Source organism: Camelus ferus, chromosome 7 (genome assembly GCF_009834535.1).
Source record: "Camelus ferus isolate YT-003-E chromosome 7, BCGSAC_Cfer_1.0, whole genome shotgun sequence".
In the NCBI taxonomy this organism is placed as follows: Eukaryota; Metazoa; Chordata; class Mammalia; order Artiodactyla; family Camelidae; genus Camelus; species Camelus ferus.
In genome coordinates this window covers 39,020,168-39,047,132 of record NC_045702.1, presented here as the reverse complement: position 1 = coordinate 39,047,132, position 26,965 = coordinate 39,020,168, and the positions used below count along the sequence as shown (strand labels likewise).

Sequence of the window (26,965 nt, the reverse complement as noted above, 5' to 3'; positions counted from 1 at the left end):
TTTAGCATGCATCAGATAGCCTCTAGGGCTTATTTAAGTCTAGACTTGCTGGGCCTTAACATCATAATTTCTGATTCCGTAGATCTAGAGTGGGACCCTAGGATTTGCATTTCTAAGACGTTCCTAGATGATGCTGATGCTGGTGGTCTGGGAGCTACACTTTGAGGACCAGTTCCTTAAGTTTCTTTGGGAGACTGAAGATTTGTTGTTCAATGACATTCAACATATTGAAATGAACTCACATTTTACTGGTACTTCTTCTTGGAAGTATACATGCCCTTACCTCACATTCTATAATAATACAGAGAGTATATTTTATTACAGTAATATCCTCCTCCATAAGTCAAGGTCATTGCATAAATGTTTCATTGATTGGATTTCTTCTGCCTTTGATTCTTGACTCATTAAGGTTAAATTTGTAGTTCTCCTAGGTCCCACATAATTTGCTAATGCTAAGTTCCCTCCTTGATGGTTAAAAAAGTGCGTTTGTATACAAAAGGAATATATTTGAATACTTTGTCTATGTTTTTATTGTGAAAAATTTAAATATCAGAAAAAGTAACAGGAACACCCATATTTCCACCATTTGGAGTCAACAATTGTAAATGTATATACATGTATACACATACTTTTTTTGATGAGCCATTTGAAAGTAAGTTACAGGTCTTGTGCCACTCACTTCACTTCTAACTATTGCAGTGCACAACTCCCTATAAGAACATTGGGTAATCACCATATCATGATCACATTTAGGAAAATTAACAATTCCTAATGTTATCTAACATGCTGTCATATTCCAATTTCTCCAGTTGTTCCAATGTCTTCTATATATGATTGTTTTTTGATACTAGGATCCAGTCAAGTAAAACTGAATTTTAAGAGTCAGTAAAGCTGAATGGATCTTTTTTTGTTTTCATTTTTCTAAATGTATTTTATTCTATAATTTAAGGAAAGAAGGACACATAAACACATAGGTCCCAAATATACATCACTCTGTGCAATCACTCATTTTCCTCTCTATTCTACAATCCAGATCAAAACTCTTAATTGATCATTTTGTCTTCCAATTAACATCTTTACAAGTGAGAGAGTCCAACTTTATGATTTACATTAATTAAGGTTTGATGGTAATTATGCATATATATATATATACACAAATATAGGATTTCTTCAAAGCTGAATGGATCTTTAAGCTCAGATAAGTTCTGTGTTATTTAAGGTACAAGTTTGATTGCTTTAATAAAGACCCAACTTAATTAAGGAAGATGTTTATTTCTGTCATATTTAACCACCTAGAGATAAAGTGGTCCAGAACTGGTAAGAGGCTCTACTGTTCTCAATACTGCTTCTGTCTCTGAAGCTAAGATAGCTATTCCAGCCCTACCATCATGCTGGTAAGATGGGAAGGGGGTGCATACTCAGTCCTTTTAAGGATATGTCTGAATATACATATTATTCTGCTCCCATCTCATTGACAAGAAAGTAATCATATGATGTGTCTGTAATAGAGGCCTGGACATATAGGCTTTATTTTGTCTGGATGGCCATGTGTCAGAAAATATGGCTATTGGGGATTGGTTAGCATCTGTGCCACAAGTTCTTTACTGCAAATGACTGAGCTATATATACCAAAATGCATTAAATTCATTTACTAACTCCTAGTACATTATAATATGACATTTCTCTTCTTGAGACATATAGGGCTAATAATTGTTCCTAAGCTGAGCCCTGTTATTCTTTTTTGAATTATTTGATACATAGTTTATAGATGTTCTATTGTCTTTTTGTTAGGGCATAGCTGTCACTGTTCACAGTATCCTCATACCTTTTCTAATTTGTTATTTTCTTTTCTCCGGGCTGGGGAAGCAGGTAATGATAACCATCATAATAATGCTATGATGTACTATGCTTATTGTATGTTTTATGCATGTAATACAGTATTAGAGACTATTAAGTCTATCTCTAACTTTAGGACTCTGATGCACATACATTCATTTTACAAATGAGGAGGGTGAAGCTCCTGGAATATCAGTAACTTGTTAGGAGAACTACAATTGTTAGTATCGTAATTAAAATAAGAATTGATACCCAAAAAGTTGCATGATTTTCATTACAAAGTCTTTGCAGTGTCTATTTTAACTATTTATAGAGGCATGGTTATACTTTTTCATTTTTGCTGGGTACAGACAGGAAGTTTGCTAAATAGTTAAATTCTGGATAAATCAAGTGCTCTATCTAAATATACCTCTGTGAATACACTTGTACAGCATGCATACACACACAGCATGCACACATATCATACCTTTTTGGGGAAATCTTTAATAAGCATAGCAGGTAAAGAATAGATTAAAAATCTTAAAACAGTGACTGCAAAACCTACTATGCATTGTAAAAGAATCTGAACATAGAGAAAATATTCTTCAAAACGGCATTAGTATGAACAATCTGTTTCTCTCTAGAGATCCCAGAGTGCTTCAGATGTGGTTTTAGTGAACATATGCTAAGACAATATTCGACCTGAAGTATCTCTCAAACTATTAAATCTATTGAGTCAATCAAGATGGGGTAGAGTATATTGCAGTAATAAACACTGCAAAATCCCAATTGTTTCTTTTTTAAAAAACTCCTTGGCAACTTCTTTTTTTAAAATTTTTTAAAATTGCCTTTGTGTCCATAGCTAGAAACAATAAGAGTGTCATCCATTTCTATGCAATTAATATCTTTTTGAGCAAAATATTCTTTACATTTCAAAATTTATACTACATTGGCACTGATATTCAATATGGAATAGTTACTACAGGACTTACTATATATGGTAAATATGAGTTAGAGAAGACTAATTCGAAGATTGACTTTTTATTTATTTCTTCAGTGAGTAGCTTAATTTTTCTTTGACATAGTTCTTCCCTATATAATACGTTATAGGATACACTAATCACCCTAACAGAACATGAAAAATTACAGTCACTAGATTTTTCTCAGATTAGGGATACTATACTGTCCCATAGAAATCATCATCATTATCATCATTTCAGTATATTTTAAGAACTATGAATTTTGTAGTTAATACTAATAGACTAATAACAGAAGACACTTCAAAATCAATCTATAGTTTACGGCAATCAGTGATTAGTGTTTTTCAGTAGTAGTAGTTTTCACTGTCAGCGGTGCTGAACACTGATTTGTATAAAACTGGGTGCTTAACACATGTCTATGGATTTGGCCTGCTGTGTTTGATACCTAAACCATTTGAAAGTATGGGGCTGACATACTATGAAGAAGAGAATTAAGCTCATGCAGAACAGTTATTTCTGGTTTTGCAATAATTTCTGATTTTGGTAAAAATAATATCTTGCAAAGAGTTGATCTCAGGGATTATCTTGAGCTAGAGATTTTAGCTCAAGTAAATTAAAATAAATGTATTTAAAATTATAGACATCTGAATAATTAAGAAATTGGGAAATGTATATATATACTGACGTACAATAATCTGATAGCTTTATCAGTTTGCAATTTAAAATTTAAACTGCTCATTTTGCCCCTTGGCAAATATTTGTGGTGAATAGTGGTAAATTAAAACCATTATAAGTGGGGAGGGTATAGCTCAAGTGGTAGAGCACATGCTGAGCATGCACGAGGTCCTGGGTTCAACCCCCAGTACCCTCTCTAAAAATAAACCTAATTCACCCCCAAAAAATAATTAAATAAAACCATTACATTTATAAAAAGAATAGGTCACCTAATTTCCTCTAATTCTTTTTTAGGTCGAGATTTAATTTGTATCCAGTCTATGGATGGGATGCTGATGGTGTTTGAACAGGAAAGCTATGCTTTCGGGAGATTTCTCCCTGGTTCTCTTTTACCTGGCCCTCTTGCTTACAGTTCCCGTACAGATTCCTTCATTACTGTTTCTTCCTGCCAACAAGTTGAAAGTTACAAGTAAGTTTGGAAGTTGAACCTTTGGAATCATGATTTTTGGTGTGTGTGCTGTTGATAAATTCTTTTCCACAAAGAACTTTGAATATTATTGCAAATAAAAAAAGAGACTGGTTTCTTTGTAATTGTGGTGACTTAGAGGATATCATTTACATATCATAACGTATTTGGAAGGCAGTATAGTGCAGAGATTGAGAGGAAGGATTTGGAGAGAAGCAGACTTGGGTTGGAATCCTGATTTTGCTACTCACAGCTGTTTAATGGTCAGTATCTTATATTTTACTTCCTATAAAGGAAGTAATAATGGCTATTTTGACAAACTTGTTAAAAGCATTAAGTGTATGTCAAGTTGCCACCCCATGGAAAATGCTCAACAATTATTGTGATTGTTCCCTGAATTATAAATATTAAAACACAGTGTGAGTGAAAAAAAATCCAGATACAAATACATATGTAGAATGATTTTATAACAAAAAAAGAATATATGTGACATAGGAAGAATACTGGCAAGAAATAGAAGTGTTGTTATGAATGCTTTTAAAAGAATGATTCACATAAGTGAAGTATGAAAATGACCCTATGAAAACAGCTTATACTTTTTGCTAGAAATTCTTACTGATTTTCATGAATTGTGTTTGAGAGAACACTTTTCTCCTCTACCAGCTAAATTTCAATAAAAATTATCATTTTGAGTTTTTGAAGGCTGTGGTTTTTGTTGGGAGAACGAGAGACAAAAGTAGAAATCCATTTTGGGAAAAGAAATAGACTTGGAGGATTACAATAACTTCAGTAACTGTATTATCTTACTGATGGCAGCATTTAGAACTTTAAATATCTAAGCAACACATCATTATAGCTTTTTCAGTATTATTTTTGGCCACATGATTTTTCCCAAGGCAGGAAGAAAATATAAATTTATCAGGCAAGAGCTGTAAATTTTTGTCTTTAAGTTTTAATATTGTGTATAGAGCAAGTTAATGTAGTTTTCCCTTCATAAGAGATAATCTATGTTTTTAAGAATTATTATTAAGGCACCTGGGATTCAAAACTCTGAAAATAAGCAAATGTTTATGACTAAGCAGAAGTGAACTGATGGTGGTAATATATTATTATGTCATATTCCGTCTACAACAACTATGGCTCTTGGCCAAAGGAGGTGAACTAATTGTGGCACTGCTACTGGTAATAGATAAAATATTATAATTATTTTGAGAGGCTGAGAAAAATATCTAAATAATTCATTCAAGCCTGACAAAACTTAAGCAATATTGGAAAGATCTGCTTTTCAGCTTTCCACCCAGTTCTGTGACTCAACTCTTGTCAAGTAGTGTGATACTAGCAGTGTTACACTGGGGTCACAATACAAAGATTTGAATGTGCCATGACTTACTCTTTGAGATATGTGCATAGGAATTAATTTGGTGATAACTCCAGGAGTAATTGGATGAGGAAGCAATGTGTAGGTTTTCTTAATGTATAAGTTTAACCTCACACTGTTTTAGCTGTGGTAATTCTCCAAAATACCAATCTATTAAATTCATCTCCACCTAGATTACAAAATACGCACTTTATTTATTATGTAGATCTTTTGTAATGGTAAAAATGCATGGGATATGTAATTATTGTGAAATGATGACAATCAAGAGGGTTTATAACATTAAGTAGTATGTTGTATCTATATACACTTTCAAGTTTAATAGATTAAATGATAATCACTGGTGTAATTTAGGATGGAAGAAAGCATGAATATTGTAAGTTTGTTCCTTGGAGGCTTCATTAAATCTATTTATAATCAGTTAAAGTGTAATCAGTTAGTAGAAAAGGCTTTTAAGACATAATTCTTTTTCATTTTTGATACTGGTATTTAATTACTTTAAAAACAGATCAGTTATGTTCAGATAGGAACTAGAGAAAGTTGTGAGTCTCAAACTTTAGTGTGCATAAAAATCACCTGAACATTCTTTTATAAAATGCACAATTGTAGATTCCCAACCCCCGAATCCACAGATACTGATTTAGTAGGTTTAGGGAAAAGACCCAGAAATCGTCATTGCAAGTACACACTTCAGGTGATTCTAATTCAGGGACACACTTGAGTGTTGTTTCTCTTTTGAAGTGAGAGAATTATTTACCTTTTTTTTTTTTTTTTTTTCCCCGCTAGTGGAGGGGCTTAGGTACCACCATTTCCTTGGCCATGTTTATCTAAACTGGATCGTCTTTTATTCTCCATTTCTTTCCTTCGCTGGTCAGAATTATTTAGTCAATAAACCGTGACGTTTCTACTTTTTCCCTCTTATTCAGCCCTTCCTTCCCATTCCCACTGGCATTCAGGCCTTTATTTTTTCTCTTGGATTTCGGTTTTCTTACCTCTAATCTAGACTTTGAAGGGCCCTTCTTATATCTATTCTTTTTAAACACCTCTTTAAGCTGGAATAATTCTCGGTGTCCATTAAAAAAAATCTAAACCTTCTTGTATGACATTAAGTACTGTGTATAATCCAGTCCCATTTTTACCTCTATTAACTGGACTTTCAGATTTGGAAGGCATTTTTAAAATTAACTGGTTCAAATATCCTCCTTTTTTTCACTTCCTCGATATCTTATTGTCTAAAACACTGATTTTTGCACAATATTATATATTGCTTTTCTGTATTGTGTTAAAATGTTCCGGAGTATATTTTGCATTATCAGGTTCCTGAGGGCAGAATCTGTTTTAAGTACTTGTTCATTAAAGAAATAATCATTTCTTTGGTTCAATCATTCATTCAGCAAACATTTTTCAAGAGGCTTCTCTGTGCCACACACTGCCGAGTACTGGAAATGCAAAGTCAGATATGATCTGTCTCTTGTCCTCCAGCAGTGTGCCAGCAAGTGGGGGAGGTAGCAAATCACCTGTTTCTTTTCATTATGATACAGGCTATAGCATTGCTGTGCACAGGACACTAAGGACGCCTAGAGGTGACACCTTTAAGTAACAGTTGAATCTAAGGAGGCTTCCTGAAGAAATATTTGTGCCATGAGTTTTGTCTTTTCTCCTCTTTACTATACACTTTCCCCTGTACCCTTGCAGTGGCTCCTAATGTGTTGCTAAGTAGACAAAAGGCTTTAAATCAGTATTTTAAAATGTGTTTGTTGAATTTAATGGATAATATTTTAGAAAGAAGACTGTGTTCTTCACTAGCCTTAAGCTCTTGACAAGTTGAAATATTTGGTGTCGTCCATGTATATTCAGGGCTTCTCTCTTTCTCTTTTGCCCATGCTGTACTCTGTCTGAAATGCTCTTCCTTCCTTCTCTGCAAATGAAAATTATGAAGCCTCCCTGCTCCCCATTCAGTTCTTCCCTGACGTCTCTGTTAGTAGCATCTCCTCCTTCTCAATTCAGAGTAATTTTTCACTGCTTTCCGGAAGCACTATTCCCACTTTCACTGATATTACGTATTTACATGTTTTTCTCCTTGACTAGGCTGAATGTTCCTTGATGGCAGGGATTTTGTATCCTCTGAAGTGCCTAGCATTGTACCTCGCTGAAAGTAGATGCTTAACGAGATCTTGATGAAGGAGTGAAAATTTTATGAGGAAAACTTCTGTTTTGTTACTGGCATCTTTCAGGGAAAATGGTTATCCCTAGCATAATCAAGAATGTTTTAGCTGTTGTTGGAAAGAACATAGTAATGCTCTGTATCCAGAGCTTCCATTTCTAGTAGAGTTCTCCAGGTTAAATATGAAACTTCTAAAATCTCCTGGCACTTTTTGAGGTGACAGCTATTTTTCATTTGAAAATAAATGATTTTGGAGGGTTTACTTTTGTGTTCTGTGACACCTCAATGCATATTTTAGTTACTTGCTGCTGTTTTTATGATGTGATACAGAAGAGCACTAAATTATAGATTGAGCTTGTCACTGGTGCTCCACAGGACCTGTTAAGCATTTGTTGCTATTGGGTCAAAAAGCACCACTGTTCACTTGGACTTGCTGTATTTGTGATTAGTGCCTTTCTGTTCTGAGAAACATGTATGACACTCTTTCATGAAATCTTATTACATTGGACCTGATTATTCTTTCAGCCGTCTCAACAAGGGCATTTTATTCTTTAGCTTATATCACTGAGCACTTGAGTAGTAAGAAAAAAAAAAACCAAGTGTTTTCTTTCAGAATTTTCAGAATTTCAGAATTTTCAAGTTTGCCTGGAATTGTTTGGTTTTGGAAATAGATTTCCATGTACATTATTGGTCACAGTTAAGAGGATTTAAGGAAGAACCATAAAATAGATGCTATTGTAAGTTTGTCATCATCTTAATTTATTGTCCGTTACGTTTAGTAATACAATACTCATTCTGAGTTGTCCTCCAGGAAGAGAAATGGTCCGATTTAGAAATCAGGAGTCAGGCTGTGTCTCTGCTTGCTGTTTTCATGTTAATGAGGCCACTTTAGGGGTTCACTTATTCCTCAAATGAAGTAATAGCTCTTTGTTAACAAGAAGCTTCAAACAGCTCAAGAGCTTTGGATTTCTGTAACAATCTCATTAACATCTGTATCATCCTCCAGTAGTAGGCTGGTGTCTACAGGAAATGAACTGCCTATGTTATTAATTGCCTGAGGTTAAATCCATAGCAAAACCAGCTCTGGGCTGATGTTCTAGTCACTGGTGCATACTATTTCTGCTGCTACAAACTGGGAAGAGTAAAACAATCCTATTCGGAGGTTGAAATGTGAGGTCTAATTATTTGGCACTTTTAGAGACTTAGAAATGTTGGAAGTCAGTCTCAGATGGTATGGAGACTTTTGCTGCAACTTCCTATGGAATTTTTTAGTATGGTTTTACAAGGCTGAGATCTTCACCCTCCTACCTTTATTGTCTCATTTCCCATGACTCATTCCTCTCTACCATGCCTCTCTCTTGCCCTGGCCTTTCATGTCTCTTTTACTGCTGCATGCCTTTGCATGTGCTGTTTGCTTTGCTGTAATGCCTTTTACCTCTTTAACAGCATGCCGAGTTTTCACTCATTCTTTAAAACCTAGCTTTCTCCTCCTGAACTGATACCAAGAACATTTATATTTCCTCCAGCCCAATTACCTGTTTCTGCCACCATGTTCCCTTAATACTATATGCATACCTTCTGTTAGCACAGGGCACTATGGATTACACTTATTTGTTTGTATATGAATCTCCACAACTACTTTGGGAGGTCCTGGTGGATATAGACCATATGATAGTTTTTCCTCTTGTTAATGCCTATATGAGATCTCTACTATATGTTTATTGAATGAATGAAATTTATATACATTAAGCTAACTGTAAGACCAATTTTCGTGAATGCATTGCAAAGTCTATCTTAATTCGTAGTTATTCAGCATCCACTGAAAATTGGAGGCTTTTTACAAATGAAGTATTCCTGAATGAGGTAGGATGCTTTAAGAGTTGTTACATGACATTTGAATACCAGTGTACATTTCAGTCCTTATTGATATATTCCACACTGCCTTTATTCATTTAGGCCCCTGGTGTTCACACCATCAGACATCTTTCTCTTGGACAATATGAAATGTCTGAATATATCTATTTACTAATTTTCTTCTTAGCTATTGAAGAACAATGCAAGGTGTTTTGATTGAATAAAGGAAAGGAATCTATGAGCCTGAAGTTTCTTCATTTTGAGTAGGATTATTACTCTAACAATATACCATTAATTAATGGGAAATAAGGGGACTTAAACTTTATTGTCTAAATTAATCATGTAAAAATAGAATGGTATTTATAAATTGTTTTTAAGATTGATTTAACTAAATGTTACTATTGAAATAAAAGCTATAAGATATTTATAGAAAGTCATAATGTTCATAATGTCCATTATTGAGAACTTATTCAAATAAATTAATAGGTGATCTCTATGTGTATATAAATCTGTATCTGTTTGTCAATCTATCAATCAATAATTAGGGACCTAATATATAACAGATACTGTACTAGGCACTAAATTATTTTAAAATTCTTGTAACAATGTTTGAGTTAGAGATTATTATTCTCATTTTATAGGTGGGAAAGTTAAGGCACAGAATGATTAATTTTTAAAAATTTACTCAACTAGTTAGTGGTTTAGCTGGGAATTAAACTCAGTTTTTCTGGGGTCCATAGATTATGTATTAATGATTTCTATTATTTTTGGTTGCTTTGCATTATTATTATTATTATTACTTTTTAATTTGGTGTTTTGATGCTAACTCTTTCTTGGTATTGTTATCACATAAAATTCTAATAGAAGTGCTTTGATATTTGGCAGAGCTATTCTCCTAATATTGAATTTTGGGATATTTGATTATAATTTCTCTATCATTATAGTTTTACATAGTCTAATGTCACAGTATCATTCAATAAGAATTCATTGCTAATTTTACAATTTTTAAAATTAAAGAAAAAGTGATTCATAAGGCTTGTAGATAATGTGCACTTATTTATTTATTTAAATTATATTAAGATTATGTGCTTTTAAAGTTTAAAATAATTTATACTTTTTAACTGTAAAGTCACTTACTATTATTCCATGTCTCTCAAATAGGTACCAAGTACTTGCTTTTGCAACAGATGCAGATAAAAGACAAGAGACTGAGCAGCAAAAACTTGGTTCTGGAAAAAGACTGGTTGTAAGGCCTTTTTTTTAATATATGAAATTTTAACAATGTTATATCTAATCACAGATATTTGTTCAGAATAAGAATTCATGGGAAGAAAATTAAAAAATCCATTTCAGCCACTTCTCTTTTCTATGTTAAGATTATATCAATGATCAAAGAATTTAGTTGGCTATTTTTGAGCAATGAAAACACATGTCTAGTCATGGTCATAATATACTAGACTATAGACTTGTACCACTAGGATTATAGATGTCCAGATGGAATCACTTTTAACTGACGTGATTATAAAATAATAGAATAAAAACAGAAAAATGAAAAAAAATTCCTTTAATAGGCAAAAAGATTGCTACTGGAAGGCATGTGATGAAATATATAAGTAAAAGATGAAAATTCACAGCCTGCAAAAATAAAATTAGCTCAATGGTGTAAGTAAGATAACTTGAAAAGTAGTTTGATGAAAAATTGTAAATGATAAATTCTCAATTTATTGGAAATTAGGGAATAGATGCTGATTGTGGACTCTTCCTTATCCTGATACCCTCTGTGGACAGGAAGGCAAAAGGTTAGAAGGAACTGAAGATTATGATGGAAAGAGTAAAGTGAATTTGAGAAGGATACATGCAGTAGGCATGAAGAAATAATGTGGAATTTAGAATGATAAAGAAGTAATATCAGAGAAGACTAATTTTCTATATTAGGATACAGAAGTTAAGGGAGATGGTAGAAAAGAAGGCTAACTTGGAAATAGTAAAGAATGAGATGAAAACATTTTCTCATTGGTAGTAAAAGGTCAAACAGCACAAATATAATGTGAAACAACTTGGCACAGAATTTGTAGGCAGCATACTAATAATAGTTTAAGCATAGACTTTGGAGTTAGATAGATCTTGAAAGCTATAGCTACTACTTATTTTGAGCAAGTTTATTGACTTTTACATTTTTGTTAATCATTTTATCTTTGTTGGCTTATTAGCCAGAGTGCTTTGTTTCGTTATTTTAGTGGTTGCTTTAGAGTTTATAATATATATCTTTGACTGGTTTACTTTCAGGTGATATTATGTTGCTTCATATATAGTATATGAACCATACTTCTGTTTCTCACCTTCCAGCCTTTGTGCTATTGTCATGTATTTTAATTTTACATATACTATAAAACTTCACACTACATTGTTATTAATTTTATTTAGTCAATATCTTTTAATAAGATCAAATTATAAGAAAAATACCTATATTTAGCCATGATGTTACCATTTCTGGTGTTCTTGATTAATATATGTAGCCCCATAGTTCCATTTGGTGTCATTTTCCTTTCTCCTGAAGGACTTCCTTTCACCTTTCTTTCAGTGTGTGTCCACTAGTGATGAACTATTTCAGTTTTTATGTTTATGAAAAAGTATTTTTGCCTTTGTGTTTGAAAATGTATTTTTTGGTTACAAAATTTTAGTTTAACTGATTTTTCCTTCTAATACTTTGAGATATTGCTCCATTGCCTATTTTTTTAACTGACATAAAGTTGATTTACAATATTATATTGGTTTTAGGTGTACAACATAGTGATTCAATATTTTTTATAGATTATACTCCTTTTAATTACATAACAATGGTTGTATTTCTCTGTGCTGTACAAAATATCCTTGTTGCTTATCTATTTTATACATAGTAGTTTGTAACTCTTAATTCCATACCCCTATCTTGCCACTCCCTTTCTCCCTCTCCCTACTGGTAACCACTAGTTTGTTTTGTATATCCGTGAGTCTGTTTCTGTTTTGTCTCTATGTATGTTTTAGTTTTTAGAAAAATTCCACATATAGGTGATAACATACAGTATTTGTCTTTTTCTGTCTGACTTCTTTTACTAAGTATGAACCACTTAGGGACCATTAGATCCATCCGTTCCGTTGTAAATGGCAGAATTTTATTCTTTTTTATGGCTGACTAATATTACATTTCATACACACACACACACAGACACATATACACACCTCATCTTCTTTATCCATTCATTTGTTGATGGACACTTAGGTTGCTCAGTATCTTGGCTATTACAAATAATGCTGTTGTGAACAAGTTAGTGTTTTTGTTTTCTTCAGATATATACCCAGGTATATACCTCTATGAAATTAGTTGGAACAGTTAGCTAATGAGATCTTGAAGAGGTGTCCTTATGTGGAAGCATCCCTATAGAGTCTGCATGTGCTCAGTGATTTTTGGTGGGAAAGCTGGATGTGACATGAACATAAGTCACATCTTTCCTTAGAGTGTGCTTGCAGATATCACCTTGGTAGGATGTGGGGCTGGAGAAGAAGGAGCTACCAGGCTTCCTCTCTGTTCAGTGGTCATCACTGCCCTAGGGGGGGCAGGGTCAGTCCCAAGTTGCTGGAGCAGAAGCCCTTAGGGTGGGGTCTGAACTGGTTCTATTCCCTTTAAGTGTGAGCTCTCCCCACTCCTGGAATTGGCACCCTTGTCTCAGAGGCGGTAGTGCTGGATTAAGAGGGCCTGTACAAGCTGTTGGTGTGCAAAGGGGTGTGTGGCTGCAGGCAGAGGTTGGGCTCCTTCTGATGCTTTGCCTGTGTGTGCATCAATAATGGCTTCCCCCTCCCTGCTTAGACATTGCTTTGAGTCTTAGCTGCCTCTGTGTCTCATGGCTGGGTTCTTTCCCTAGTTGTAGTAGCCCTCACTCCAGCATGGAGCTGCAGTGTGAGGTAAGTGGGGCTGGAACATTCGCTCTGCTCAGGCTAGGGTGCTTGCAGTGGTGGTTGCAGGAAACCACTCAGCTACCCACGCAGTTCCAATTTGTACTTTCCACCATGTTTCAGGAGTAAGCAAGTATGTCTCTCCTACCCAGCAGAGTCCAGGCTTCCTCCAGCCTTTCTGTTAGTCTCACCAGCCCTCCAGCTGGCCAAGAGGGCTTGTCTTCTCTATGCAGGACCCCAGGGCTGGGGTGCCCAATATGTGGCTTTAACTGCTCACTCCCTATGGCGTATTTTTGCCTGTGCATTCTCCCTTTTCCTCTGAGTCCCCTCTCTTGGGCACAAGTCTTGATCTGTTCGCTTCTCTTCCCTTTCTACCTGATTGTGTGCAGATGTTTCTTTTAGCTTTGGTTACACAAGATTCTTCCTGCCAGTTTCCAGTTAATTTTCAGTGAGAATTGTTCCACATGAGATACATTTTTGATGTATTCATTGGGGGAGGTGAGTTCAACATCCTTCTACTCTGCCATCTTGATTTCTTCCTCTCAGAGCAGAGATCTCCTCCATCTTCTTGTTTGTAGCGTTCCCATGAGAAATCTGCTTTTATCTTATCTTTGTTCCTTTGTACATTATGTCTTGTTTGTCTGGCTGCTTTTCAGATTTTCTTGTATCACTTGTTTTGAGCAATTAGTTTATGAGGTACTTTGTGTAGTTTTCTTTCATTCTTTTTTTTGTGTGTGTGTGTGTGCTTAGGATTTGTTGAACTTCATGTATGTGTGAATTTATAGTTTTCATGAAATTTAGGAAATTTTAAGATACAAGTCCTTGAAATATTTTTTCTTTTCTCCATCTTATCTCCTCTTCTCTCAGTTACATGTACATTTAGGCTAGTTGAAGTTGTCCTACAGTTTACATATTTTCTTTTTATTTTAAAATATCTTTTTTCTCTATTTGATTTTGGATAATTTCTATTGCTATGTTTTCAAGGTTACTAATATTTTTCTGCAATGTCTAATATGGTATTAATTCCAATCTGGTATAGTTTCTGTATCTACAATTTCAATTTGTGTGTTTTAAAATATCTTCCATGTATCTACTTAACTTTTTAAAGATATAGAATACAGTTATAATAATTGTTTCAATATCCTTGTTTTCTAATTCTAACATCTGTATCAATTTTCAATTTTTTTTTACTTCATTTTTTTTTTTGGTGGGGAAGTAATTAGGTTTTTATTTATTTGTTTGTTTTAATGGAGGTACTGGGGATTGAACTCAAGACTTCATGAATGCTAAGCACATACACTTTACCACTGAGCTACGCCTTTTCCTCTAACATCTGTATCAATTTTGAATCAATTTCAGTTTATTTATCTTCACATCGTGGATGACATTTTCCTGTTTCTTTACATGCTTGGCAATTTTTTGTAAGATGCTAGGATATAGTCAATTTTACTTTGTTGGGTGCTAGATATTTTTGTATTTCTATAACTCTTCTTGAGCTTAGAACTGGGATACTGTAAAGTTACTTGGAAACAATTTGATCCTTTTGGGTCTTGCTTTTAAGTCTTGTTAGGTGGGACCAGAGCAGTGCTCATTCTGGGGCTACTTATTTTCCACTCCTGAGGTAAGACCTTTCTGAGTGCTTTACCCAGCTCCTTTTGAATTATGAGGTGTTCCAGTCTGGCTGGTGGGCACAGGCAGCATTCCAGGCTCTATGTGAATACTGGGCACTGTTACTGCTAATTTTTTTGGGTGGTTCTTTCCCTAGCTTTGAGCAGTTTTCAACAGGAACGTGCTAATAAGTACTCAGCTGCGTATTTGAGATGATTCTTTATAGATCTCCGAGTTCTGTCCCTATACTGCTCTCTCTCTTTGGCATGCTGTCTTGTGAACTCTAGCTGCCTTGATTTTTCTGAACTCTCAGCTTCCATCTCCTCAACTCAGAGCATCTGCTGGACTTTGCCTGGGTTCCTTCTTCCTGCGCCATGGCCTAAAAACTGTCTCATGAATGGAGCAATTACACCACTCACTTCATTTGTTTTGTATTTTTAAGGGTTTCTGTCCTTTGTTTCCTGCTATCCAGTGCTTTTTAAACTGTTGCTTCATACATTTTGTTCATGTTGTGGTTGTTTCAGGTGGGATGGTTGATTTTTTTCCTATTACTTCATCTTGGCTGGAAGTGGAAGAATTTTTAAATAATTGTTCTTAGTAAACTTTTGTGCTTTTTGAGACTCATTAATATAATATATGGTGTATTTCCCTAGGGTAGGTTACAGAGAGTAGCCCTCAGTACCTAGTGAACTGAAAGTATTTAGTGGCTAGATCTCAGCCGGTGGCCTCAGAAACTTGATTTGCCCGTTTACTCTGAATCGTTATCTTTCAGAGTCAGGGACATATCAGCCTGAGTTATAGGTACTGAAAAATAATGCTAGAATGCCAGGCTATTAAATGTAATGAGAAATGTAACCACTTTAGGACTGATGTTCCTATCTTGTGTTCAGTGGAAACTTTTCATATAGGGAAGTTACACTTGAACTAAGAGATAATTGAATGATTTCTTGGTGTTGAGTCCTAATTCAGATTAAGATACTCTAATGCATCTGCTTATATTCACTATGCTGTCTCCCTACTCCAGATAGTGTTTATATACACATTGATGATATCTGCCTCTGACTATCCTCATTTGGATTTCATACCTTCTTCAGATATTTTAATAATCTAAAGTAGATAGATTAATACCCAAGTCATTTCTGGATGGCATGAAAATTATATGTATCTTTAATTTGACTTTTCATATCTCTTCTTTGATCTATTAATTGTTGAGTCTTGCTTCAAAGCCTAACTTTGAGGGCTATCTTACTTCCTCTTTTTCTGCATACTTTTGTGTATCCATCTCACTGTTGTTGCCGTATACAATATATGCCTGTCAGCCAATGCTTTTCAAAATAGTATGTATTTGCTTTTTGTGTTTTCCTGATATTAACTGATTGGGGCTGAATTCTGAGAAACTCTTTTTTACATGTCCATTTTACATTTATTTCTTCATTATTTTAAGAAACATTTCTTAAACATTGATCATGTTCCAGAGCAATGGAGATACCCTGAGAAGCTCTTATGTGTAGAAGATCCTGTCTATAGTACTACAAATGTTTGATGACTTCTCTGTACATGCATATTGATAGTTTCAAAAAGTATCTTTATATCAAAACATTATATATACAGCAATATGGCTGTAGATTTTATTGGTTATTAAATTTAACTTGCAAAGTAAACACAACAGCTTTCTTATGGAAAATTTTCAGTGGAGCAAATAACTTCTTTATGTATATTTTTTTGAACAAGCCATGGAACCTCCTCTTCCATGACAGGACTTTTGTACAGGCAGCTCACTTTGCATGGGATGTTCTCCCACCCTCTTCACTACCTGCCTTTTTTTCCCTTCTAGCTTTATTGAGGTATAATTGACAAATAAAAATTGTATAAATTTACCACGCACAATCTAATGTTTTGACATATGTATACATTGTGAAATGATTATCACAGCTAATATCTATCACCTCACATTTTTTTGTGCTAGAATCACTGAAGATTTCTCAACAAATTTCAAGTGTATGATGTAGTATTATAACTATATGTACATCAGATCTCCAGAACTTATTCATCCTGCAAAACTGAAACTTTGTATCCTTTGACCAGCATCTCCTTATTTCTCTCATACCGCAGACCCTGGCAACTACAATTCTACTCTCTGCTTTTATGATTTTGACTTTTTAGATTCCACAGAGAAGTGCAATCATGCGGTATTCATCTTTCTGTGCCTGACTTACTTCACTTAGCATGATGTCCTCCAGGTTCATCCATGTTGTTACAAATGGCAGGATTTTCTTCTTTTTAAAGACCAAACAACAATATTACCCACCTACATGTATCTATATAGTGATACATATCTTACATTTTCTTTATCCATTCATCCATTAATGGATACTTAAGCTGATTCCGTATTTTGGCTATTGTGAGTAATGCTTCAGTGAACATAGGAAAGCAGTTATCTTCTCAATATTCTATTTTCATTTCTTTTGGATATATACCCAGAAGTGGAATTGCTGGATCATATGGTAGTCCTATTTAAAATTTTTGAGGAACCTCCATATTGTTTCCCATACTAGCTGTACCATTTTACATTCCTACTAACAGTATACAGGGTTCCTTTTTCTCCACATTCTCACAAACACTTGTTATCGCTTGTCTATTTGATACTAGCCATTCTAACAGGTATGAGGTAATATCTCATTGTGATTGTGATTTGTATTTCCCTGATGATTAGTGATGTTGACCATTTTTAATATACCTGTTGGCTGTTTGCATGTCTTATTTTCAGACAATGTCTAATTTGGTATTTTGCCCATATTTTTAATACTGTTTTTTGAGGGGAGCATAATTAGGTTTATTGATTGATTGATTGATTGATTGATTGATTTTTACAGAGGTACTGGGGATTGAACCCAGGACCTTATACATACTAAGCATGCATTCTACCACTGAGCTATACCCTCCCTTTGCCAATTTTTAAAATCAGTTATTTGTTTTCTTGCTATTGAGTTGTCTGAGTTCCTTATGTATTTTTGAATATTATCCCCTTATTGGATATATGGTTTACAAATATATTCTCCTATTCCATAGATTGTCTCTTCACAGTGTTGATTATTTCCTTTGCTGTGCAGAAGCTTTTTAGCTTGATGCAATCCTTTTTTGTGCATTTTTATTTTGTCTGTGCTTTTGGGGTCATATCCAAAATATCGTTGCCCAGACCAATGTCAGGAAGCTTTTTCCTATGTTTTCTTCTAACAGTTTTACAGTTTCAGTTCTTATGTTTAGGTCTTTAATCCATTTTGAGTTGATTTTTGTGTGACATAGTCTTTCATTTTCATTCCTCTGTATGTGGATATCAAGTTTTCCCGATATCATTTACTGTCCTGTTTTCATTGTGTGTTCTTGATACCTTTGTTGAAGTTCAGTTGACTATAAATGCAGTTTTATTTCTCAGCTCTGTATTCTACTCCATTAGTCCAGATGTATTTTTTTTTTTAAATTCTAGTACCATGCTGTTTTGATCAGTATTGTTTTGTAGTATGTTGAAATCAGGTAGTATGATGCCTACAGTTTTGTTCTTTTTGCTCAAGATTGCTTTGTCTATTGGAAATCTTTTGTGGGTTTGTATGAATATGATGATTGCTTTTTTTAATTTTTGTGAGTAGAACATTGGAATTTTGATGGGGATTTGAATCTGTGGATCACTTTGGGTAATATGGACATTTTAGTAATATTAATTCTTCTAATCCATAAACATGGCATATCTTTACATTTATTTGTGCTCTTCAATTTCTTTCATCAGTGTTTTATAGTTTTGAATGTACAGATCTTCATCTCTTTGATTAAACTAGTATGAGTGTTTTTGAACTGCTGAATAGCTAATATCATCTGGCAAGAGGTGGAACAAAACCTACTACAGTCTATAAAATATTGGAAATATGGCCATAGGAAAAAAAGGAAATGAAGATTAGCCATTGTTTATGTCTGCTTTGTTGTAAAGTATTTCTTAATTGTACTGTTGTGAAACTGACTGAAATGTTCTGTTTTTAGTTACTAAGTTGATAATAAGTTTTCCTTTTAGGTGGATTGGACTCTAAATATTGGAGAGCAAGCCCTTGATATATGTATTGTCTCTTTCAATCAGTCAGCATCTTCTGTTTTTGTTCTTGGTGAGAGAAATTTTTTTTGCCTTAAGGATAATGGACAAATTCGATTCATGAAGAAACTTGATTGTAGCCCAAGTTGTTTTCTCCCATATTGCTCAGGTGTGTAGAAAGATTTTCTTTTATCTTTTTCATATGTCAAGGCTATACATCAGAAAAAGCCAAACTCACTCACATATATTTTAAACATCTAGGAAAATAGTTTTATACTGAACATGTAATGGAAATTTCAACTTTTAAAGTTTGAATAGAAGTTTGATATAAAGCACATGTTTGGTTTTGTCAGTCATTTTACTTTGTACAAAATGACTTGTAGAATTGGCCTTAGGTATACATTAATGCTTGCCAAAATGTGGCTGTTCAAGATGCTTCCAAGAGAACCATCAGACTCTTTAAAGAAGAATGAAGCATAGTAGTGCCTAATACAATGACTTATCTGTAGTGAGTGCCTATTAAATCATTAGCTTAGGTGGGCTAGTTATTAATGAAATTCATGCTGTCTAGATGAAATGCAAAAATGCTGGCCACTATCTATTTATAGTTTCTATAGTTACATATAGTTTTTATATATTTGTAAGATGATTTTTTCTCTTTGATATTGGTAGCTTGAGTTTGAAAAATAATGTTTTATTACTTAAAATCTTTATGCATTAAATCAAGACATTAGAATTAGTTTGGATCATAAATCCTCTAAAAGGAATGTAATATACAGTTGGAAATGACTGTTTTCTTATTATTCTCTTTTTCTGTCTTCAACCTGTAGTTTCCAAAGGAACAGTAAATACTTTGATTGGAAACCACAATAACATGTTGCATATTTATCAGGATGTGACACTGAAGTGGGCCACTCAACTTCCTCATGTACCTGTAGCAGTAAGAGTGGGCTGTTTACAGTAAGTGGTTTAATTTCACACAGTTTTTTTTTTTTTAAAGAGGACCTTAGTCAAGGAATTCTCTAGAAGTTTTATGAAACAATTGAAAATGATTTTACTAAAATGACAAGTGATATTGTAGTGTGAATGTCTACAATGGAAATAATTTAAAATATAACTTTTATTGGAAAATAAGGATATAAAAAAGCCTTATCATCTTTAATCATTTTTATTTAGTATCTCTAGCAAGATATCCTGTGTAAATTAAAGATTTTAAGAAAATAGTTTACCTGATAGATTATTTTCTTTAAAATAGAAAAGGATTTCTTCAAGCATTTGATGGGTCCCACTTAGAGATCACTTATAGTTAGGTTGTGAAAATATTGCACTTCAAAACTTATTTCAGAACTCGTTATATCATATGGTGCAGAATTGCTAATAATTATGTGTTTAAGACAGTTTAGATTTAAAATAGGGCCACCTTACATTTAAAATAAAAGACAAAGTTCTTTTTTTTAACATTAACTTTACAATATTTATCAAAAATGAGAGAAATGAGACAGCTAAATGTGTTGTTTTTCTAGTTTGTCAGTATATGAGGCAAGGTCCTGAAAAACTCTTTAGCATTTCAGAGTATGTTTAAGAATTCAAAATCTCAATTAATGTATAGAAACACAACTTTCTATAAAGCTTCATGGATTCCTAGATGTAGTCAATTCTGCTTATTTAGATCATTTTATTGAACATTTCAAAACCATATATAGAATTCCTCAGTGACACCTATTATCTGATCGGTATGATTAGTCCTCCCAATTTAAGAAGTCAAATGTGTAATATTATTGTTGAAGCTCAATGAAGAGCATTTATATTTGCATTAATGGTTAATCTGAAGTCTGAATATTAGAAAAATAAAAACACTGTTTTTAAAACATTGAATATTTTAAAAAGAAGTTACTTTTCATGTTTTATGAGAAAACAGAATTGCTATTCACTGAACACAAATTATAGTTATTTTGTATCCGAAGAAAAACTTAAAATTTTGAGATTAGCTTTTGCAATGTCCACCAGATGGTCTTTTAAGTTCAAACAAATGCTCAGACTCACCATACATTTTACATCAGATTTACTTAGAAGGATTTAGAACAGGAAAAATATCTTGCCAGCAGGGCAACATCAAGTATTTCTCTTCTAGGAGATTAATTCTCATTAGCAGTATATCTATTCATCTAAGAGCTGTTTTCTTTGGCCCCTCAAGGGACAGCTCAGGTGCAAGAAGACAGATCTACACTGATGGATATGCAGCCCATCTTGGCTTATAGTCTACATGCCCCTCAGGAGCCAATATCTTTAAATACTAAAAAGTCATTGTGGTTTTCTTATGCACGTGGGGCATGGGATAGTGATGGATAGAAAGGGTTTATTGAGATCATTTAGTTGAAATACTTACTTTACACATACGTTATCTACAAGGGATGTGACTATTTCAAGAGTCACCATACTCAGAGAGAAGCTCAAAAGTACAGCTTCTTAGCAGATATTTATAGTTAATTTATAGTTTCTGGTCAAGATGCAACTTATAAGTCGTGTCCAATAGTTACTGAAAGTACTTTGAGTAAGAAACCAAATTTCTATATAGTGTGCAGCAGGATGCTAATATTCAAAAATAATCTGTCACATCTAAATTTAGGTACCTGTGAGTAAAACTTCCTATTTCTCATAGCTTTTTAAAGATCATAATTGTAAGTAATTAAGTGTAAATAAGGCCATTAATGATTTCCACAGTTAGTTAATATATAGCAATAACTTCTAATTATTCACTGGAAGATTTTTCTTATTTTCATATACTTTAACATAAAAGTATAGGGTTAGACTGAAGGAACTTTATTGTAATTTTTAGAATTAAAATTTATCACTGACTGTAAACTATAGTTATAAACTATAAGCTATAGTTTATTTGTGTTTAGAAGTTATTATTTGAAATTAGAGCACTGAAATAATTTCACTCCTGCTTTTTATTACTTTTAGGGTTAAACTTTTTTGTAGAAGCTTCCTTGGCTGAATGTGTTTATTTGTAAAGGAAATTGCTGCTATTTTAATGTTTCTTTTCAATGAATAAGAAATAATTGGATTTGGATCAAGTTGATGCAATTATACTTAGTAACAGCATTTTGTTCAGAAACTACGATGCTTGATTTCCTCCCACTCCCTCCTACTTGGCAGTCCTAGTCCTCTTTACCTTGTTTATTATAAACCAGTTTTAAATCTGTCTGTGTTCCCCTCTTTCCTTTCAGGATAAACGACATTCTTGATTAGAGTTCTTTTAGTTTAATTATTTTAGTTTTTGTATGTTAGACTACAGGAATGTGAAATATACAGTTTACAGAATCAGAGAAGTCTGAATGTGATAATATTCTTTAAATTCTTAGCTATTACTGTTTTCCTCTCATTGCACGAAGTAGCTATGGAAGCCTGGCCGAGTATCTTACCTCTGCTGTGGTCAGTTTCCCAAATGGCAAATACAGACCGTCATTTATCAGTAACATTATTCTGTCTAGAGATGTGAAATATACCTAAAAGTGGAAGTCTATTTGAATGAATGTTCAAAGTGATGGGAGCCTTTCTAAACTTTAGCTGGCAGCCACAGCCATTGTGCTTTAAAATGTTGTTACAGCTCATTTTCCAGTATAAACAATTTGGTCTAGTATTTCAGTGTTTTTCTTCCTGGTTATGTTCACTATAGTAACTTTTTATAACTTTCAGTATTTAACATTTTATTCTTTAGCCTTCATTAATATAGTATTCCTGACCAGAATGTTTTTCCATCTTCTTCTCTGGATTTTCAAATTTCTTCTATCTTTGAGTCCTAACAAGTCACATAAATAAGGCTTCCCTCTCTGGTCTCCTTCTTCTTTGAATTTCTATATTATTTATATTATGTTCCTGACTGCTGTTTGATTTTCTAACTCCCCAACTTGATCATACACTATTATAATGTAGGGACCTGTTCTACTTTTGCATTATCACACTATATAATCAGTCAGAAAGGTGAACACATGATATATGCTCAGTAGATATGTAAGAGTCATTGTGGTTTGTGTTTGTCAGGGTTCAGGGTGGCTAGAAAGAACTTATAAGAATTTTAAGCTGAAAAACCTTTTTAAATATAAAAAATCACAGTTGGAAGGATATGGTTTCTTTGAAAACAAATTTATTAGAACAGTTTTTAAAAGTGACTCCTTCCTTTTTAGTTTAATGTTTGCTGTTAATTTGACATTTTTTTCTTTGTGCTTTGTAGAAGGAGAATGTAGGCCTATAAATACATTTTTTGCTAAGGTTATATTTTTAAGGATTTCCTTTGTGGCTTAATATTCCACATAAAATTAGTAAATATTCCTGGAAGTAGGGTAGGGCATAAATTATAATTTTTAGAGCTTGTGCATTCTTATTGTCATTTTCCTTTATTAATCTGTTTAAAGCTCAGGAGTGAAATGATTGTCTTTCATTACCATATTTTTCTGTCAATTTTTTGAATATCTAAGTATTTTTGATTTATATATTTTAGTTCTATGTTATTCAGCTTATGTTAATGATATTTAATTTTTTGATTAGTTAAAAAAAATTTACCAATATAAAAATGACCTTTTTTGTGTTTTCATTTAATGTTTATTTGCTTCTTTGTTTTGTTTTGTTTGCTTTGAGTTCACATTGTTATTAATTGTTAGTATGCTATTGTTTGTGCTTTTTAAACCTGTAACTTTATTTTGGGTGTATTGCTTATAAACAGAATTTGGTTGAATTTTTCAACCCATCATGAAGACCATTGATTTTTAATCCATAAAACTGTTATAATTGATATATTTGGTCACTTTTTATCTTCTATGATAGTCTCTATTTTTCATACTTTTTTTTTTTTGTTGTTGGTTTCCATCCTATGGTATGTGACTTGTGGTTTCTTAGCACCCTTGGATTCTCCCATGTACTCGTTGTTACACACACATACGTATTTCTTTATTTCTATTAGCTATAAATTATTATTGTTAAACTAGTCTAACGCTTTTTTCAAGAATGTTTTAAAATTTGTATTTACTTTTTATTTAGACTTACAGTGATTTTTATGTATTTTTCTCTGTATCTAAGAAGATTGTGAATTTTTTTTATACCATGAATTGCAATTTTTTAACTTAACTAATTTTGCTTCATCTCTCAATAGGCTGATTTAATGTTCCCTAGAATGGTATAGGGTGTAATATTATGTGGTAAAAAATGTATCAGCACATTTTCCCTTCAAAGTTTATTGATGTTGTTCCTTTATTTTTTTGAAAATAACTTTGGTGGAAAAAATATCTTTGTGATTTTTGTAAAAAGTATAGAACTTCATTATTTAAAACTTAAGCATTATTTAAAGATGCAAGAAAGAAAACAAAAAATAAGACTAACAACTGTTCCACCAAAGTTACCTGATCTTACCATCCAGAATTAACATTTGTTAACACCTGCTAAACATCAAGCCTGATATTTTTGTCTACAAATATGCCAATTTAGGCATATAATAAAATTTACAAAGCAGAATCATGTTTTTAAGTATAAATGTGTTTTATATTCTAACAGAAAAGAAATAGATGAAACAGAAGGAATAAATAAATTTTACATAAATATTTATTCTCAATATATTTCAGTTTCTAAAAGATCCCTCTAAACAAGGATAGAAAAAAAGTAAAAGGTTGATATTTTTCAGTGTTTTAAAGTGGCATTTCAACCTTTGACAGTGTCCATTGACCTCTTATAAAAGGTAAGGAAAGCAGCATACTTAAGCTTTCTTCTTCCTCTCTTCTTACTGAGTTCTGATGTTGTTGGTATCTTATTTATTTTGTCAAATGTCAAAACATTTACATAAATTTTACTAATCACTGTTTTTACAGTCCTTTCATCCTATCCAGTTATCTAAATACACTCATAGCACACCACCAAGTTCTTTTACTGTTCCTGAATTATCTTGATTTACTTCTTGGTTAGTTGAATTTAATCATCCAGTAGATTTAAGGAAAGTCTTATAAGTCTTCTTGGATTCTTGAGAATTGCTTATTGCTCTTATACTTGAAGGTTTTCTTAGCTTTCCTCAGAGTTTTGGGTATTCCATTTTGTTGACAGTTACCGTGGTAAAGTCTGAGACTGGCTTAAATTTTTGTTTTAAAACTTCTTATTGAATTAATTATTTTTCTTCCTGGATGCTCATATCTGATTTATTTTTTTAATCCTTAAAAGACTGTAAATTCATTAGCATTATCTTCAATTGATTAATTTTGCATATATCATTTTATTCTGGGACAAGGCGAGATTTGGTAGATTCAGAGATTCATTCATTTCAGAACAATTTTCTTCTGTTATACTTTTGAATATTGGTTCTGGTTTACCAGTTTAGTTTTCTTAATCAATATCATTATTATAAATATATTAACTCTTACACTGTATTCCAAATACAATCATCTCCTCATTAATTATTGTGTGTATATATTTTTTTTCTATTTTGAGTTATGTGATTTTTTCCCCCATGCCTCTCTACCATGCTCTTGTATTTGTTTTTAGTTTTTTTTTTTCTTGTTATTGCTTGTAGTGTGGTTTTCATCCCTCCAGCTTGTGTTTGTGCTTTCCAAACAGAGAAAAAATTATGTTTCTTTCATTTTGTTGATACAATGGTAGCTGTTTGTCTGATTTCTTCTTTTATTTCCTTAGGAAATTCTTCTTGCTATGAATATGTTCTGCCTTTTGCTTATGTTCCTATCTCCCTTATCTCTGCCTCTTTTACTTAATTGCGAGTTTTACACATAGGTTCCTCTGTTAATTACTTTGCAATTATTGCCCATTTTTAAAAATGATGGTAGCAAATTGCTGAAGAATCATGTGGGAAGTGATGGGAGAAAATAATGAACTCGGACCCTCTGAGTCTTTCACCTTAGCACTGTGTTTATTTTTTCCTTTGCTCTGGGGGCCTGTCTCTCTCAATTTTCAAGAGTTTAAGAGGTTGGTAAATCTAACAGAACTCCCCCTGTATCTTCAGCCACAGGCCTTTGGTGCTAAGAATCAGTGGCGGCTGCTTCTTATCTTCATTGGTTAGGAAGATAGTTCATTGATAAATTGATATTTGCTCCTACTGTGGTTTTCTGATATTGCATCTCCTGCATCCCACCTTTAAATTCTGGACCACCTTTAAAATCTGCACCCTTAGATCTCATACTGCTGGTCTAGGACCAGACTCTGTTATGCTTGAGGTCTGAGAAGCACGTGTCAGCTCTTGGCATCCTATCTTACTATATGGTCCAGAATTTAAAATGTTTGGTCTCAGAGTTTGTTGATTGTGTTTATAATGATTTCCTTGTTCAATTTCCCTCTTTTTTGTGGGGGCAGTAGTTGGTATTGTCATGCTTTCTGCTGTTTTTGGTGAGTTTTGAGGAGTTTTGCTGTGCTATCTTTGACTGGAAGTCATTTAAAAAAAATCAGTTGATGTTTATTGTTGCTGGGGAGAGAAATACGGAAAATTTGATTTTTGTTCTTTGTGTCTGGTTACTTGGAGAATGTTCTTAATTTTTTCTCTAAATGCCACATTTGCTGCTATGTATTTATATGATACTGTTTTCCTTGATTTAGTTGGGAATGTAGTAGATTTAATCTGTTTAAACGATTTGTTTGGCTGCTGAAGAAAGCTTCCTTATGTATTTGATCATTCCTTCAGTTCTGTTTGATATAGTCCATCCTTCAGGGAAACAAATATCTTTTGGTTGTCTATTTTCTACTCCCCATATCTGCTGTGTTCTTCCTCATAATTTTTATTTCTTTGTCATTTTTCTTCTTGTTTTCTCCAAGGGTGTCTGAATTTTGCATTCTGTTATCAATGCTTCCAGAGGATTGGTTTTGCTCTTTTCTATGTCTACCACTGGGGATTGTTTTAGTCTACTGAAGCGATATCTTTCTCCCTCCCACATGGCTCCCACCTCCTGCATCCTTGGGATTATTAACCAGTGTAGTACATGGCAGGCTACAATTCCCATAATGTACTTGTACCAGGTATGTCTTACTTTGAAACATGTTT

General features: G+C 33.3%; 1 protein-coding gene across 19 annotated transcripts in view; it reads left to right on the top strand.

The window, feature by feature from the left end:
• BBS9 (Bardet-Biedl syndrome 9) overlaps positions 1–26,965 on the top strand; it is a 622,708-nt gene that overhangs the window by 79,693 nt on the left and 516,050 nt on the right. For all 19 annotated transcript variants that reach the window (XR_004321417.1, XR_004321414.1, XR_004321412.1 and 16 more), the window contains 4 exons: positions 3,765–3,939; positions 10,491–10,575; positions 18,928–19,111; positions 19,773–19,902. Coding sequence is in view for 11 of the 19 variants with exons in the window: in XM_032483738.1 (XP_032339629.1) it covers positions 3,765–3,939; positions 10,491–10,575; positions 18,928–19,111; positions 19,773–19,902 (574 nt within the window). In the remaining 8 variants the exon portion in view is untranslated. The remainder of the gene's footprint in view (positions 1–3,764; positions 3,940–10,490; positions 10,576–18,927; positions 19,112–19,772; positions 19,903–26,965) is intronic.